We start from the raw sequence: 16699 nt of genomic DNA on the forward strand, positions 1-16699 counted from the left end.
CTCTATACCCCCACCTAGTCCCATACCTCTATACCTCCACCTCCAGTCCCATACCTCTATACCTCCACCTACAGTCCCATACCTCTATCCCTCCACCTACAGTCCCATACCTCTATACCTCCACCTACAGTCCCATACCTCTATACCTCCAGTCCCATACCTCTATACCTCCACCTACAGTCCCATACCTCTACCTACAGTCCCATACCTCTACCTCCACCTACAGTCCCATACCTCCACCTACAGTCCCATACCTCTACCTACAGTCCCATATCTCTATACCTCCACCTACAGTCCCATACCTCCACCTACAGTCACATACCTCCACCTACAGTCCCATACCTCCACCTACAGTCCCATACCTCCACCTACAGTCCCATACCTCTATACCCCCACCTAGTCCCATACCTCTATACCTCCACCTACAGTCCCATACCTCTATACCTCCACCTACAGTCCCATACCTCTATACCTCCACCTACAGTCCCATACCTCTATACCTCCACCTACAGTCCCATACCTCTATACCTCCACCTACAGTCCCATACCTCTATACCTCCACCTACAGTCCCATACCTCTATACCTCCACCTACAGTCCCATACCTCTATTCCTCCAACTACAGTCCCATACCTCTATACCTCCACCTACAGTCCCATACCTCTTTCACTCCACCTACAGTCCCATACCTCTATACCTCCACCTACAGTCCCATACCTCTCCCTCCACCTACAGTCCCATACCTCTATACCTCCACCTACAGTCCCATACCTCTATACCTCCACCTACAGTCCCATACCTCTATACCTCCACCTACAGTCCCATACCTCTTTCACTCCACCTACAGTCCCATACCTCTATACCTCCACCTACAGTCCCATACCTCCATACCTCTCTCGCTCCACCTAGTCCCATACCTCTACCTACAGTCCCATACCTCTATACTTCCACCTACAGTCCCATACCTCTACCTACAGTCCCATACCTCTACCTACAGTCCCATACCTCTACCTACAGTCCCATACCTCTATACCTCCACGGGGAGTTGAGTTGTAGCAGGGTGTTGCGTTCCCTCTTCCTGGAGGCGTGCGTAACAATTGTCAAATGCAGATGAGCTCATAGAGCCAACCTGGTTCCAGATCAGTTTGTGTTCTTGTCAGCTCCATTGCAGTCATTTGGCATGACAATTCCATAAGGAGTTGGCAAGAGAGCAAACAGACCATCACCCAGACTAATAAATTGATGGATTTGAAGGTAAATGGGTCTATTATATTCTCTTCCATGTTCAGTGTGTTCTTTGCCAGTGTTGGTCAACTTAGACACTACAGCTGTAGTATTATGGCTACTGTGAAAATCAGCAAACAAGTAAAACATCAGCCAAGAGAATAAAGTTAAGTCAAAACAAAAGCTATTGTGCAAAACTATTTTATATACAAATGGCACAACGTGACCGCACACAGTCAATGCACATGCACACCGTTCAAACCGACACTTCATTTAAAGCGAGTTGCTCGACTACTAAACCTAAATGACCTGAGTCTCAGATATAGAGGCAGGCAGGCATTCCTAGGCTAGATTCACAGAGGCTGTGTCATCAGAAATGGCATCCTATCCCCTATATATAGTGCACTACTTTTGACCAGAGCCTCACAGGTAGTGCACTATATATGGATCCATTTCAGACAAGCGGAGATTCTCTCACTGGAGTGAGTGAGCAAATATTGCCCAAGAGAAAAACAGCGGCTCATAAACTGTTAAAGGCCATTTAAGAGGTTTAGATGAGATTCATAATATACATGACAGCTACTGTGCGATACAGGCTATTTTCAATCAACGCATCAAAACAAACATAGCTTTTGGACAGTGGAGGAGGGCATTAGACTGACGGTACCAGATCGGTTTGTGTTGTCTAGACAACAGAAATAGATTTGGAACCGGAACAAGAGAGGATTCTAGGAGTAATCAAGAATTCTCATCGGTTGGTTCTAGAATATTACCTCATAATTTAAATATCAAAATGGAAGCTATAGAAGGTAAAACATGTCTAAGATATTGACCTGGCCTCTCCCATACATGGTGATAGGCTACGATACAGTTTACATCAGTCACTACAGTAGATACAGGCCACTTTGAAGTAGACTTGGCAAAAATGTGTTCCTTTAAACCAATCATTTCAATCACTATCCGAACACAATCACCCTCTGGCAGCAATATCTCTCAGGAGTCTTTCTGCTTGATTCTCAAAAATATTATTTTTCAGAATTCATATAGGGAAGGTGGTGATGGTGATGAAAAAAAAGGGGGGGGGGAAGAGGCAGAAGACAAGTCTAGGAAAGAGAGAGAAAGAGAAAGTGAAAGAAAGAGAGAGAAAGAGAGAGAATGCACTGATCTGAATTACCTCTCTACCTGTTCCCTTTAGTCCTAACCTTTCAATGTTTGCAAATCTGTAAGGTTTAGGTACTGTGGTGGAAGCGACAGCAAGATATATCAAACATTGAAGGGTTAGGGCCAAGAGGTAAAGGAAGTAGGGATTCAATTGGGACCAGATAGAGAGAGAGCGAGGGAGAGAGAGAGATGGAATGGTAACACCAGAACAGGTCAAAGTTCCAAAGCTTCCCTAGTTCCATCAGCCTGCCAGTTTGCTGGCCACAATGGAGGGCTTCCTCTGGGGGATGTCCTGGGGTGTGGGGATGTGGTCCCCGGTTATCTCTGCCTTCTCAGCCGGCGTCACTGCAGGCAGCTGCTGCTTGTTCTTCACCTTAGCCTTGGCCATGTTGTAGTCCCCAGAGTCAAAGAACTTTTGCTGCACAGAGAAAAAATATATATATATATAAATAAAATCACAGATCAGATATGTTACAGCCTTTACAAACATGTTTGTGTTGTCCAAGAAAATGAAAACCAATGCTTATAAAAAACATGACAATGATTCCATAACAAAAAAAATGCATTGCTGTGAAAGTAAGTGAATGTAAAGTGTAAATAGGCTGAACATGCAAACTAGGCTAACTAGAAGCATCTACAGCTACCAAAGTGTTGTGTTTGCAGGGCACAACCATAGGGCCATATTACCCCTTTCTGAAGGCGTTTCCGGAGCAGGTCTGAGCCTCCAGGCTTGGCTCCAAGATGAGGGAACCTGGCCTTCAGTTTCACCTCCTCTGCCTTCTCCGGGCTGAGGACTGTGTCATCCATCTCCTGTGTTGACAAAACAATACCGAGTAGAAACACAAATTAATGGGGTTTGGGGTGACATGTTACCATCGTTACAGTTCACACAGCAACAAAATTATGTTTTGTCAATCTCGAGGTTGACAAGTCGATTAGCTTAGCTACTGGTTATGATTCAATCAGATAAATGATGGCCTTTGATTTGATTCTCAAATGAGTGGGGAGGTTTAGGTTACTATCTGGAAACATAACCTTCTGCTTATCTGCAATGTGGCCCAAAAAAACCATAGCTTTGCGGCATGCATGAACGCAGACAGACACGAATGTGGAAAACATCTAGCTAAGCTACATAGCTACATAGCTAGCAACCGGTAAATTGATAACGCTATCACTGTGTTGCTAACTAGCTAACCACTCATCGTGTAGGTAAAACAAATAATGGTTATTTGCACAGTTCAATACACGGTGATGATACATTTGAAAATAAATTAAAGTTACTAACTAAACTGCTGCTTTGATGAGCCAGATTTGACATAACCGTCATGTCTACTAGCAATGCATCATTAACTTAGCTCGTTAGCATCAAAATAATACAACTCTTAACCTCACGGGTTGCCCCCCCGATGGCAGGCCTTGTTCCTTCAATCTCCTCGGACATGGCGAACTATGGAAATATCCAGTTTTCTACTAAAACTGAAGTTTACACCAACAACACTAGAGACACACAGCTACTAGCCAGACCGCCTAAACACACACACACACAAAAAAAGGCCGTGTGTTTAGACGCTCCCTCCCTTTCTCTTGTATGTAGATAGTTTTGGGGTTTTATTGGCGGACTACATCCCAAAATGTGTGTTGCCGCCACCTACTGGGTGGAGTAAAAACTGAGATGCATACTTTTTGGGGTCGTTAGAATATGGAACCAACAAGGGACGGTCTAAAAGTACCGCATCACAGTACTTGAGGTATCACTACAGACCCAGGTTCGATCCTGGCTGTGTCACAGCCGGATGTCACCGGGAGGCCCATGAGGCAGAGCACAAATGGCCCAGCATCGTCCAGGTTTTTAAAAACATTTTATTTCACCTTTATTTAACCAGGTAGGCCAGTTGAGAACAAGTTCTCATTTACAACTGCGACCTGGCCAAGATAAAGCAAAGCAATGCGACACAAAACAACAACACAGAGTTACACATGGAGTAAAAACAAACATACAGTCAATAATACAGTAGAAAAATCTATATACAGTGTGTGCAAATTTAGTAAGGTTAAGGAGGTACGGCAATAAATAGGCCATAGTGGCAAAAATGTATTTTTTTTTTATTTCACCTTTATTTAACCAGGTAGGCTAGTTGAGAACAAGTTCTCATTTGCCACTGCGACCTGGCCAAGATAAAGCATAGCAATTCGACACATACAACAACACAGAGTTACACATGGAACAAACAAAACATACAGTCAATAATACAGTAGAACAATAGAAAACAAAAAGTATATATACAGTGAGTGCAAATGAGGTAAGATAAGGCAATAAATAGGCCATGGTGGCGAAGTAATTACAATATAGCAATTAAACACTGGAATGGTAGATGTGCAGAAGATGAATGTGCAAGTAGAGATACTGGGGTGCAAAGGAGCAAAATAAATAAATAAATCCAGTATGTGGATGAGGTAGATAGATGGGCTGTTTACAGATGGGCTATGTACAGGTGCAGTGATCTGTGAGCTGCTCTGACAGCTGGTGCTTAAAGTTAGTGAGGGAGATATGAGTCTCCAGCTTCAGAGATTTTTGCAGTTCGTTCCAGTCATTGGCAGCAGAGAACTGGAAGGAAAGACGACCAAAGGAGGAATTGGCTTTGGGGATAACCAGTGAGATATACCTGCTGGAGCGCGTGCTACGAGTGGGTGCTGCTATGGAGACAAGTGAGCTGAGATAAGGCGGGGCTTTACCTAGCAGAGACTTGTAGATGACCTGTGGCCAATGGGTTTGGCGACGAGTATGAAGCGAGGGCCAACCAACGAGAGCGTACAGGTCGCAGTGGTGGGTGGTGTAAGGGGCTTTGGTGACAAAACGGATGGCACTGTGATCGACTGCATCCAGTTTATTGAGTAGGGTATTGGAGGCTATTTTATAGATGACATCACCGAAGTCGAGGATCGGTGGGATGGTCAGTTTTACGAGGGTATGTTTGGCAGCATGAGTGAAGGAGGTTAGGGGAGGGTTTTATAAATAAGCATCAACCAGTGGGTCTTGCGACGGGTATACAGAGATGACCAGTTTACAGAGGAGTATAGAGTGCAGTGATGTGTCCTATAAGGAGCATTGGTGGCAAGTCTGATGGCCGAATGGTAAAGAACATCTAGCAGCTCGAGAGCACCCTTACCTGCCAATCTATAAATTATAAATTAACTTTAGCCTGCAGCTTTGATATGTGCTGAGAAAAGGACAGTGTACCGTCTAGCCATACTCCCAAGTACTTGTATGAGGTGACTACCTCAAGCTCTAAACCCTCTGAGGTAGTGATCACACCAGTGGGGAGAGGGGCATTCCTCTTACCAAACCACATGACCTTTGTTTGGGAGGTGTTCAGAACAAGGTTAAGGTTAGAGAAATATTTTTGGACACTAAGAAAGCTTTGTTGTAAAGCATTTAACACAAAATCCCAGGAGGGGCCAGCTGAGTATAAGACTGTATCATCTGCATATAAATGGATGAGAGAGCTTCCTACTGCCTGAGCTACGTTGTTATTATAAATTGAGAAGAGCGTGGAGCCGTGTGGTTAAGCGAGCAGTGTGTCAAGAAACAGTGCGGCTTGGTTGGGTTGTGTTTCGGAGGATGCATGGCTTTCGACCTTCGCCTCTCCCGAGTTCGTAGGGGAGTTGCAGCGATGGGACAAGACTGTAACTACCAATTGGGGAGAAAATGGGGTAAAAAATCAAACAAAAAATAGATCCATTGAGCCCTTTCTTCCCCACTTCCTGGAAGTAATCCCTAAACACTTATCCCATATGAACATCCATTTATGACAAACAAAATGTAAGTATTTTTCTCATAACATTTTGAAGAAGGAATTAGTGAGTACAAATTAATGTAACGGAGGTTTCATTCACCAATCATGGGTTGCATGTTTCGGCACAATATAGTTTAGAACTGATGTCCGACTGAGCATTCTACTCATTGCATCATCAGTGAGCGCTGATTAAGATTTCATCAAAAGTGCATTACAGTGGCTTGGAAATACAAGGACATTCAAAACGAGGCAAATTATTAGTAGGAAAACCTTTTGTCATCATATTGATGTCACCAGAGTGGCTTTAGATGCAGTATAACCACAGATAAAACAATGAGACAGATATTTCGCCGGATGTATAAATGTGAAGCATCCGCGCTTGGCGTTTCCACTCGCTACCAAGTATGGGTATTGAGAGGAAGCTCAGTGGTCCGCCAGTGGGAGAAGATGGAACGAGATGCATTTTGGCCGACATTCTGCTAATTTTCTCATCGATGAAACCTTTGATCTCAATACGGTTATCCGTTCCCAAAACTGAAATCTGTTACGAACAGAGTGGACAAAGTTTTTGTAGACTTTATCCTTTGCCAAGTTGCGTTATTTAGGAATGCAAAAGCAAATTTAGTTATTGCACACGCACACTTTAGAGTAGGCGTTCCCATATGCAAATATAACACGGCCAATAGGATCTCGCTAACTCGTGCTTGGCTCTGCCCACTATGACTCATTTGTTCCCACTTGAAACGACAGGCCGCGGTCTATCTTGGTTTAGTTATAAAGATCTTTGATATAACGTTAGCATTGCTAGCGATTTTTGATAAACTTTGCTTGTTTAATGACAACATTTGTTGTCTAAAGTAAATTTGACTACATGATGGCAAAGTTGTTAGCTACTAAATATGACTACTTTAGCAATGTCTTCGTATTTCCAAACACTATAGTGTAATTTAGACGAAACAGCTGCCTCCGTCCAGAATGACTGGGCTTGTCACTACTTTAGGGCACCACTATGATGCAGCTCATTGGTGGCTTGAAAACGTTTAGAGGTGCAACCTACAGTATCAATAACATTCGCTGTGTTTGTCACACCACAAACAGTGGTAGACACTGTCGTGGAAATATAGAATTTTCTCCTACAACACAAATATAAGAATGTCAATGGCAAGTAACAGAATACATACATTTCCCCCAAACAGATAAAATCACATTTTATTTGTCACACGCTTCATAAACAACAGTGTAGTCTAACAGTTAAAACGCTTACTTACAGGTTCCTTTTTTAACAATGAATTTACGATAAAACATTAAATAAATAGAAAATGAATAGTGGCACGAGGAATATAACAAATTTACATTTTAGTCATTTAGCAGACGCTCTTATCCAGAGCGACTTACAGTAGTGAATTCATACATTTCATTAAAAAAAACGTCTCCGTACTGGTCCCCCGTGGGAATCGAACCCACAACCCTGGCGTTGCAAACACCATGCTCTACCAACTGAGCCACACGGGACCAAATAACAAATGACTAGTAACATCAACCTCCATCTCCATCTACAGGCTGTATAACCTAGAAATGTTGGTCCCGTGTGGCTCAGTTGGTAGAACATGGTGTTTGCAACGCCAGGGTTGTGGGTTCGCTGAACCTACCAGGTACAACCCCAAATCCGTAAACACGGGCATCCTCATAGATATCATCCTAACTAACTCGCCCTCCAAATACACCTCTGCTGTTTTCAACCAAGATCTCAGCGATCACTACCTCATGGCCTGTGTCCGTAATGGGTCTGCGACCAAACGACCACCCCTGATCACTGTCAAACGCTCCCTAAAACACTTCTGCGAGCAGGCCTTTCTAATCGACCTGGCCGGGGTATCCTGGAATGACATTGACCTCATCCCGTCAGTAGATGATGCCTGGTTGTTCTTTAAAAGTGCCTTCCAAATGCTCACCTTCGATGGCCACTGTCGTGCTGGAGAAGTGTGTTCTTCACGGATGAAACCCGGTTTCAACTGTACCAGGCAGTGTATGGCGTTGTGTGGGTGAGTGGTTTGCTGATGTCAATGTTGTGAACAGAGTGCCCCATGGAGGCGGTGGGGTTATGGTATGGGCCCCATGGTGGAGGTGGGGTTATGGTATGGGCCCCATGGTGGAGGTGGGGTTATGGTATGGGCCCCATGGTGGAGGTGGGGTTATGGTATGGGCCCCATGGTGGAGGTCGGGTTATGGTATGGGCCCCATGGTGGAGGTGGGGTTATGGTATGGGCCCCATGGTGGAGGTGGGGTTATGGAATGGGCCCCATGATGGCGGTGGGGTTATGGTACGGGCCCCATGGTGGCGGTGGGGTTATGGTATGGGCAGGCATAAGCTACAGACAACGAACACAACTGCATTTTGTCGAAGGCAATTAGAATGCACAGCGATACCGTGACGAGATCCTGAGGCCCATTGTCGTGCCATTCATCCGCTGCCATCACCTCATGTTTCAGCATGATAATGCAAAGCCCCATGCCGCAAGGATCTGTACACAATTCCTGGAAGGTGAAAATGTCCCAGTTCTTCCATGGCCTGCATACTCACCAGACATGTCACCCATTGAGCATGTTTGGGATGCTCTGGATCGACTGCATGTTCCAGTTCCCACCAATATCCAGCAATTGTGTTTGCAATTGCAACAAATAATCTGCTCAGACCCCAACCAAGGAGCATTAAAAGTCGTGCTATAAATTCTCAGACAACCCAAAGATTCCTTGATGCCCTTCCAGACTCCCTCTGCCTACCCAAGGACGTCAGAGGACAAAAATCAGTTAACCACCTAACCGAGGAACTCAATTTAACCTTGCAAATACCCTAGATGCAGTTGCACCCCTAAAAACTAAAAACATCTGTCATAAGAAACTAGCTCCCTGGTATACAGAAAATACACGAGCTCTGAAGCAAGCTTCCAGAAAATTGGAACGGAAATGGCGCCACACCAAACTGGAAGTCTTCCGACTAGCTTGGAAAGACAGTACCGTGCAGTATCGAAGAGCCCTCACTGCTGCTCGATCATCCTATTTTTCCAACTTAATTGAGGAAAATAAGAACAATCCAAAATGTATTTTTGATACTGTCGCAAAGCTAACTAAAAAGCAGCATTCGCAAATGGAGGATGGCTTTCACTTCAGCAGTAATACATTTATGAACTTCTTTGAGGAAAAGATCATGATCATTAGAAAGCAAATTACGGACTCCTCTTTAAATCTGCGTATTCCTCCAAAGCTCCATTGTCCTGAGTCTGCACAACTCTGCCAGGACCTAGGATCAAGGGAGATACTAAAGTGTTTTAGTACTATATCTCTTGACACAATGATGAAAATAATCATGGCCTCTAAACCCTCAAGCTGCATACTGGACCCTATTCCAACTAAACTACTGAAAGAGCTGCTTCCTGTGCTTGGCACTCCTATGTTGAACATAATAAACGGCTCTCTATCCACCGGATGTGTACCAAGCTCACTAAAAGTGGCAGTAATAAAGCCTCTCTTGAAAAAGCCGAATCTTGACCCAGAAATTATAAAAACTATCGGCCTATATCGAATCTTCCATTCCTCTCAAAAATTTTAGAAAAAGCTGTTGCGCAGCAACTCACTGCCTTCCTGAAGACAAACAATGTATACGAAACGCTTCAGTCTGGTTTTAGACCCCGTCATAGCACTGAGACTGCACTTGTGAAGGTGGTAAATGACCTTTTAATGATGTCAGACCGAGGCTCTGCATCTGTCCTCGTGCTCCTAGATCTTAGTGCTGCTTTTGATACCATCGATCACCACATTCTTTTGGAGAGATTGGAAACCCAAATTGGTCTACATGGACAAGTTCTGGCCTGGTTTAGATCTTATCTGTCGGAAAGATATCAGTTTGTCTCTGTGAATGGTTTGTCCTCTGACAAATCAATTGTAAATTTCGGTGTTCCTCAAGGTTCCGTTTTAGGACCACTATTGTTTTCACTATATATTATACCTCTTGGGGATGTCATTCGAAAACATAATGTTAAATTTCACTGCTATGCGGACAACACACAGCTGTACATTTCAATGAAACATGGTGAAGCCCCAAAATTGCCCTCGCTAGAAGCCTGTGTTTCAGACATAAAGAAGTGGATGGCTGCAAACTTTCTACTTTTAAACTCGGACAAAACAGAGATGCTTGTTCTAGGTCCCAAGAAACAAAGAGATCTTCTGTTGAATCTGACAATTAATCTGGATGGTTGTACAGTCGTCTCAAATAAAACTGTGAAGGACCTCGGCGTTACTCTGGACCCTGATCTCTCTTTTGAAGAACATATCAAGACTGTTTCAAGGACAGCTTTTTTCCATCTACGTAACATTGCAAAAATCAGAAAGTTTCTGTCCAAAAATGATGCAGAAAAATTAATCCATGCTTTTGTTACTTCTAGGCTGGACTACTGCAATGCTCTACTTTCCGGCTACCCGGATAAAGCACTAAACAAACTTCAGTTAGTGCTAAATACGGCTGCTAGAATCCTGACTAGAACCAAAAACTTTGATCATATTACTCCAGTGCTAGCCTCCCTACACTGGCTTCCTGTTAAGGCAAGGGCTGATTTCAAGGTTTTACTGCTAACCTACAAAGCATTACATGGGCTTGCTCCTACCTATCTTTCCGATTTGGTCCTGCCGTACATACCTACACGTACGCTACGGTCACAAGACGCAGGCCTCCTAATTGTCCCTAGAATTTCTAAGCAAACGGCTGGAGGTAGGGCTTTCTCCTATAGAGCTCCATTTTTATGGAATGGTCTGCCTACCCATGTGAGAGACGCAGACTCAGTCTCAACCTTTAAGTCTTTACTGAAGACTTATCTCTTCAGTAGGTCCTATGATTAAGTATAGTCTGGCCCAGGAGTGTGAAGGTGAACGGAAAGGCTGGAGCAACGAACCGCCCTTGCTGTTTCTGCCTTGCCGGTTCCCCTCTCTCCACTGGGATTCTCTGCCTCTAACCCTATTACAGGGGCTGAGTCACTGGCTTACTGGTGTTCTTCCATGCCGTCCATGGGAGGGGTGCGTCACTTGAGTGGGTTGAGTCACTGACGTGGTCTTCCTGTCTGGGTTGGCCGTGGCGGAGATCTTTGTGGGCTATACTCGGCCTTGTCTTAGGACGGTAAGTTGGTGGTTGGAGACATCCCTCTAGTGGTGTGGGGGCTGTGCTTTGGCAAAGTGGGTGGGGTTATATCCTGCCTGTTTGGCCCTGTCCGGGGGTATCATCGGATGGGGCCACAGTGTCTTCTGATCCCTCCTGTCTCAGCCTCCATTATTTATGCTGCAGTAGTTTATGTGTCGGGGGGCTAGGGTCAGTCTGTTACATCTGGAGTATTTCTCTTGTCTTATCCGGTGTCCTGTGTGAATTTAAATATGCTCTCTCTAATTCTCTCTTTCTTTCTTTCTCTCGGAGGACCTGAGCCCTAGGACCATGCCTCAGGACTACCTGGCATGATGACTCCTTGCTGTCCCCAGTCCACCTGGCCGTGCTGCTGCTCCAGTTTCAACTGTTCTGCCTGCGGCTATGGAACCCTGACCTGTTCACCGGACGTGCTTGTTGCACCCTCGACAACTACTATGATTATTATTATTTGACCATGCTGGTCATTTATGAACATTTTAACATCTTGACCATGTTCTGTTATAATATCCACCCGGCACAGCCAGAAGAGGACTGGCCACCGCTCATTGCCTTGTTCCTCTCTAGGTTTCTTCCTAGGTTTTTGGCCTTTCTAGGGAGTTTTTCCTAGGGAGTTTTTCCTAGCCCCCGTGCTTCTTTCACATGCATTGCTTGCTGTTTGGGGTTTTAGGCTGGGTTTCTGTACAGCACTTTGAGATATCAACTGATGTACGAAGGGCTATATAAATACATTTGATTTGAACTTAGCACAGCCATTGAAGAGGAGTGGGGAACAACATTCCACAGGCCACAATCAACAGCCTGATCAACTCTATGTGAAGGAGATGTGTCGCGCTGCATGAGGCAAACGGTGGTCACAACAGATACTGACTGGTTTTCTGATCCACACCCCTTGTAACGCCCTGCCCATAGAGAGGGTTTTTTTGTTATTTATTTTGGTTAGGCCAGGGTGTTACATTGGGTGGGCGTTCTGTTCGTTTTTCTATGTTGGTTAGTTTCATTGATTGTGGCTTCCAATCAGGCACAGCTGAAGTTCGTTGTTGCTGATTGGGAGTCACACAATAGTGCCTGTTTTTCCGTTGGGGTTTTGTGGGTAATTGTTTCTGTTGAGTGTTTTACACCTGACAGGGTTGTTTGGCTGTCAGTTTTCTCGTTTTGTTTTGTGTAGTGTTCTTTATTAAATTAAAATCATGATGAACACTAACTCCGCTGCGCCTTGGTCTACTCTCTGTCCCGACAGCCGTTACACCCCTACTTTTTATTAAAGGTATCTGTACTCCCAGTCATGTGAAATGTATAGATTAGGGCCAAATGAATATATTTCAATTGACCGATTTCTTTATATGAACTGTAACAAACATGATCTGAACTTCAGCACAACTGGGTAGTTTTTTTGTGTTTTGGTAACTTATCTTTTGTGATGTCCCCACAATGTTCCCAATAACCTAATGACACACGCTGGTAACCTTCAAAATAACAGATTAAATATTTTCTAGGAATGTCCTTGTAATATCAGGCAAATGTTTTAATAAAACAAACATTCTATAATCATCAGCACGACTAGACAGTTTTTGAGTAATGTGATCATTTGCTGCAAAAAGTTCCCAGAATGCAATTTTCACACAGAACCATTTTTTTGGTTTGCTGGGCAGACTTAGATCCACATAGACGAACCAATTCTGTATCTGTTGACACTGTATAGTGTATTTTGGTGACATTGAGGTAAAACTGTCCTCATCTCATCGATATCAACTGAGAATGATTAAAAAAAAACTATCAATGGAATACTTTTTTCAGGATTTTTTTTTATTCAAATGATGAGAGGATCAAATATTGTGGTTTTGTAACAGAAACACTGTTTGCTTTAATACTTGCCAGAAAGAAATACATGATATGGTAAATATGCATTACAAAAAGCAGGAAATTACAACAAAAACATACGTTTAAATAGTAGAATTAAAAGGACACATTCAAATTGGTATCCGGGAAAAGGCAGCAAACTCCCCTAGCCGACAAAACCTGTCACTGCCGCAGGCTCTGAGAACACAGTCTTTTCTTATATCCACCTAAGGCCGTGTCTACACTTTGGTATTCTGATCATGGAATTCCGTGTCTAAACCTACATTTAAATGTGTCCACAGTGTGTCCGGATTCCCCTTTTTCCTGCGCTATATTCAAATGCCAGTATGCATTTTACAAACGGTGGAATAGGCAGAATATGATAACAACACAACAACAACAACTGATGGCAGTAGCTAGCCAGCAAGCTAACCTCTGTAGCTAGCCAGCAAGCTAACCTCTGTAGCTAGCCAGCAAGCTAACCTCTGTAGCTAGCCAGCAAGCTAACCTCTGTAGCTAGCCAGCAAGCTAACCTCTGTAGCTAGCCAGCAAGCTAACCTCTGTAGCTAGCCAGCAAGCTAACCTCTGTAGCTAGCCAGCAAGCTAACCTCTGTAGCAAGCCAGCAAGCTAACCTCTGTAGCTAGCCAGCAAGCTAACCTCTGTAGCTAGCCAGCAAGCTAACCTCTGTAGCTAGCCAGCAAGCTAACCTGTGTAGCAAGCAACACTAAAGGGATTGCAAAAGGGTTTGCGTAACTCTAGCCCCCCCCCCCCCACCCCCCCACAAAAAAAAGCTTTTCTAAAAATTTGCTTGTTGGCTAGCATTTCTGAGGCCAGCAAACACATTCCTCACTAACAATGTATGTCCTCCAACATTATAATGAAAAAAGGCGCCTCTCGATTTCAAAACAAGCTTTCTGGAGACTTATGGGAGGAGTGCTGAGGACGTCGCCCACTGTATGCACTTTCCGTAGCCGGTTTGTGTCCAGACTGAGGAGAAATCCGCACACAACGCATCCCTGACCAACTCCTGAAGTGGTAACCAGATCTGAACACAATCAGACCACAAAGCGACTTTGGTGCGTTTAGACCCGTTTTTTTTTTCAATGCGACGTTCGTATTCTGATAGCAGAAGTCACATGCAAGTGTCAAGTGTAGACACGACCTAAGAAAAATATGCTTTAACACGAAATAAAACTATCCTAAAATATACAACATGTTTAAACAGTCCCACAGTAAACTTTTAACATATTTCAGGTGAAATCTCATAAACACGATCCAATTGACAACTGAACACTCTTTGACCTCTCAAGCCACTCAAAACAAAATGGAACTTGGCATCACAATGATTCAACTATAAAAATGCCTTTTCTAATGAATCGAAATCCTAGAAACTTATAACACATTATACTGTTATGTAAAAAAAAAAGAAAGTTAAACCAAGTAACTAATTATTTAAACAACATCTTCTTTGGTCAAGATTATTTGCTTTTCAAAGATATAAAACTTGATTATGTCGCTCTTCATACATAGGGGTTATTGATTTGATAGTCAGAATCTTGTGGTATTGTCAAACTGGGGTCTGTAGCCTGCTTCCAGTCATTGTCATTGTCATGGGTGGCATGCTACACAGCACAAACAAATCTGGTACCAGGCTAGAAATATAGTGGATACAAATATACATTTCTCCATCATACAACATTCATTAAAAAAAAAGTATATTCATGTGAATTGTGACCACAGGTGATATCAGCTTGATGAATGCAAATTCAAAAAAAGCAAAATGCTTCACCATTCATCTACTATCACTGTCAATACACTGACTGGATTCTTTGTTTTGGTGTGAGGCAGTGTTGGGCTTAATTCCATTCCAATTCTGTAAGTTAACTGAAGTGTAAAAATCCCAAATTTCCCTGTTGAAAAGCATTGGAATTTCAGTTTACTCCCAGAACTGACTGAATTGAAATGGAACTAGCCCCAACCCTGGAATCTCCTGTGACATCATCCCAAGGATCTATCTGGAGGACCCATGAGTCCTCCCATCTGATCTATCTGGAGGACCCATGAGTCCTCCCATCTGATCTATCTGGAGGACCCATGAGTCCTCCCATCTGATCTATCTGGAGGACCCATGAGTCCTCCCATCTGATCCATCTGGAGGACCCATGAGTCCTCCCATCTGATCTATCTGGAGGACCCATCAGTCCTCCCATCTGATCTATCTGGAGGACCCATGAGTCCTCCCATCTGATCTATCTGGAGGACCCATGAGTCCTCCCATCTGATCTATCTGGAGGACCCATGAGTCCTCCCATCTGATCTATCTGGAGGACCCATCAGTCCTCCCATCTATCTGAATCCCCCCATCTGAGGAAGTAGACAACTCTTTGGCATCTAACAGCACAGTGTCAACGCTGCGTTTAGCATCAATGATCTACTGTACATAGAAGGCAAATGGAGAACACTCGTCTGAAAGACAGAGCACTAAAGCTTTCAACAAGATATAAAACGCGTCTTGAAAATGTACAATAAGAATTGTATTCAACTCGATAATTCAACGAGAAATATACATACTTGACACGGCAGCAAAATGATTCAGAGTACACTTACAATACTGTACGGCTGTTATGTCACGTGTTCCTACTCTTTCTTTGGTTCTCTGTATCTACAATCATCGGCAAAGCCCTTTTCCACGTAATAAGGCCATTTTAAAGCTTTTAAGGTCCGCTGCACTGGAAATGCCAGTTCAACGTTTAATTTCAGTTACTTGATCTTACTCAAATAGAGACTGGTGATACAGTATCTAATGCACTTCAATGTTAGAACTATACTGAAAAGACTCATCATTAAAAAAACATAAAAGCTTTTCCAACCTTATAAAAACAACAAATAATTCCAAAAGGAATTTTCACAAATCTAAAAAAAAAAAAAAAAAAATCTGCCTATATAACTCCTGCAGGTAAGACAACATGGCTTTGAAATGTTTTCAACCTCATTCCCTGAGTTAGGGAAAATAATACTGCACAATAATACTCTTAAAATGAGGTAGTAGTATAATACGGTACTGCACAATATATTGTTAAAACGAGGTAGTAGTATAATACAGAGTCAAAGTAACTGAGGTAGACAATCAGCAATGAGGGGGGTCACCAACTAAACCCTCTGCTTCAATGGAAGAAAACAATCTACTTAATTATAGAAGTAAACGTATCATAAAGCGATATATTTTTACATTCTTTTGAACATTCATTGTTGGGTGGGCTTTGGTTTAGGATAGACATTAAGGACTGGTTTCCCGGACAAAGATTAAAGCTTAGTTTGGTACAACAACAAAAAGAGAAGCCCTTCCAATGTCCAATCTTCACTGAATATGCTTTTCAAGATCCCATAACATCCCTTTCACCAATTCATGACAAAGCGTCATCTGTGTGATGTTTCTTTGTTTGTTGTGCTAACGGGGGGTGGGGGAGGTTCTCTCCTACACTGTTCAACCAATCCTGTA

At 43.3% G+C, this 16699-nt stretch overlaps 1 protein-coding gene across 1 annotated transcript; it reads right to left on the reverse strand.

Annotated features, from left to right (window-relative positions):
* Positions 1-1408: 1408 nt before the first annotated feature.
* On the reverse strand, positions 1409-3991 carry LOC115196597 (cAMP-regulated phosphoprotein 19). The gene is made up of 3 exons (XM_029757460.1): positions 3772-3991; positions 3072-3194; positions 1409-2802 (listed from the first exon to the last, which is right to left on the reverse strand). Exons 1-3 carry the CDS (start codon positions 3823-3825, stop codon positions 2626-2628), a joined length of 354 nt encoding a protein of 117 aa, XP_029613320.1. The 5' UTR covers positions 3826-3991; the 3' UTR covers positions 1409-2625.
* Between the last annotated feature and the right edge of the window lie 12708 nt (positions 3992-16699).

Source organism: Salmo trutta, chromosome 7, assembly GCF_901001165.1.
Source record: "Salmo trutta chromosome 7, fSalTru1.1, whole genome shotgun sequence".
Lineage (NCBI taxonomy): Eukaryota > Metazoa > Chordata > Actinopteri > Salmoniformes > Salmonidae > Salmo > Salmo trutta.

Bases quoted from the DNA above. Each gene is read 5' to 3' on its own strand.
- LOC115196597 (XM_029757460.1), bottom strand. From the start codon at position 3,825: ATGTCCGAGGAGATTGAAGGAACAAGGCCTGCCATCGGGGGGGCAACC. The intron at 3,195-3,771 runs GTTAAGAGTTGT...TTGTCAACACAG, and splicing joins TCGGGGGGGCAACCCGTGAG to GAGATGGATGACACAGTCCT. The intron at 2,803-3,071 runs GTAATATGGCCC...TTCTCTGTGCAG, and splicing joins GGAAACGCCTTCAGAAAGGG to CAAAAGTTCTTTGACTCTGG.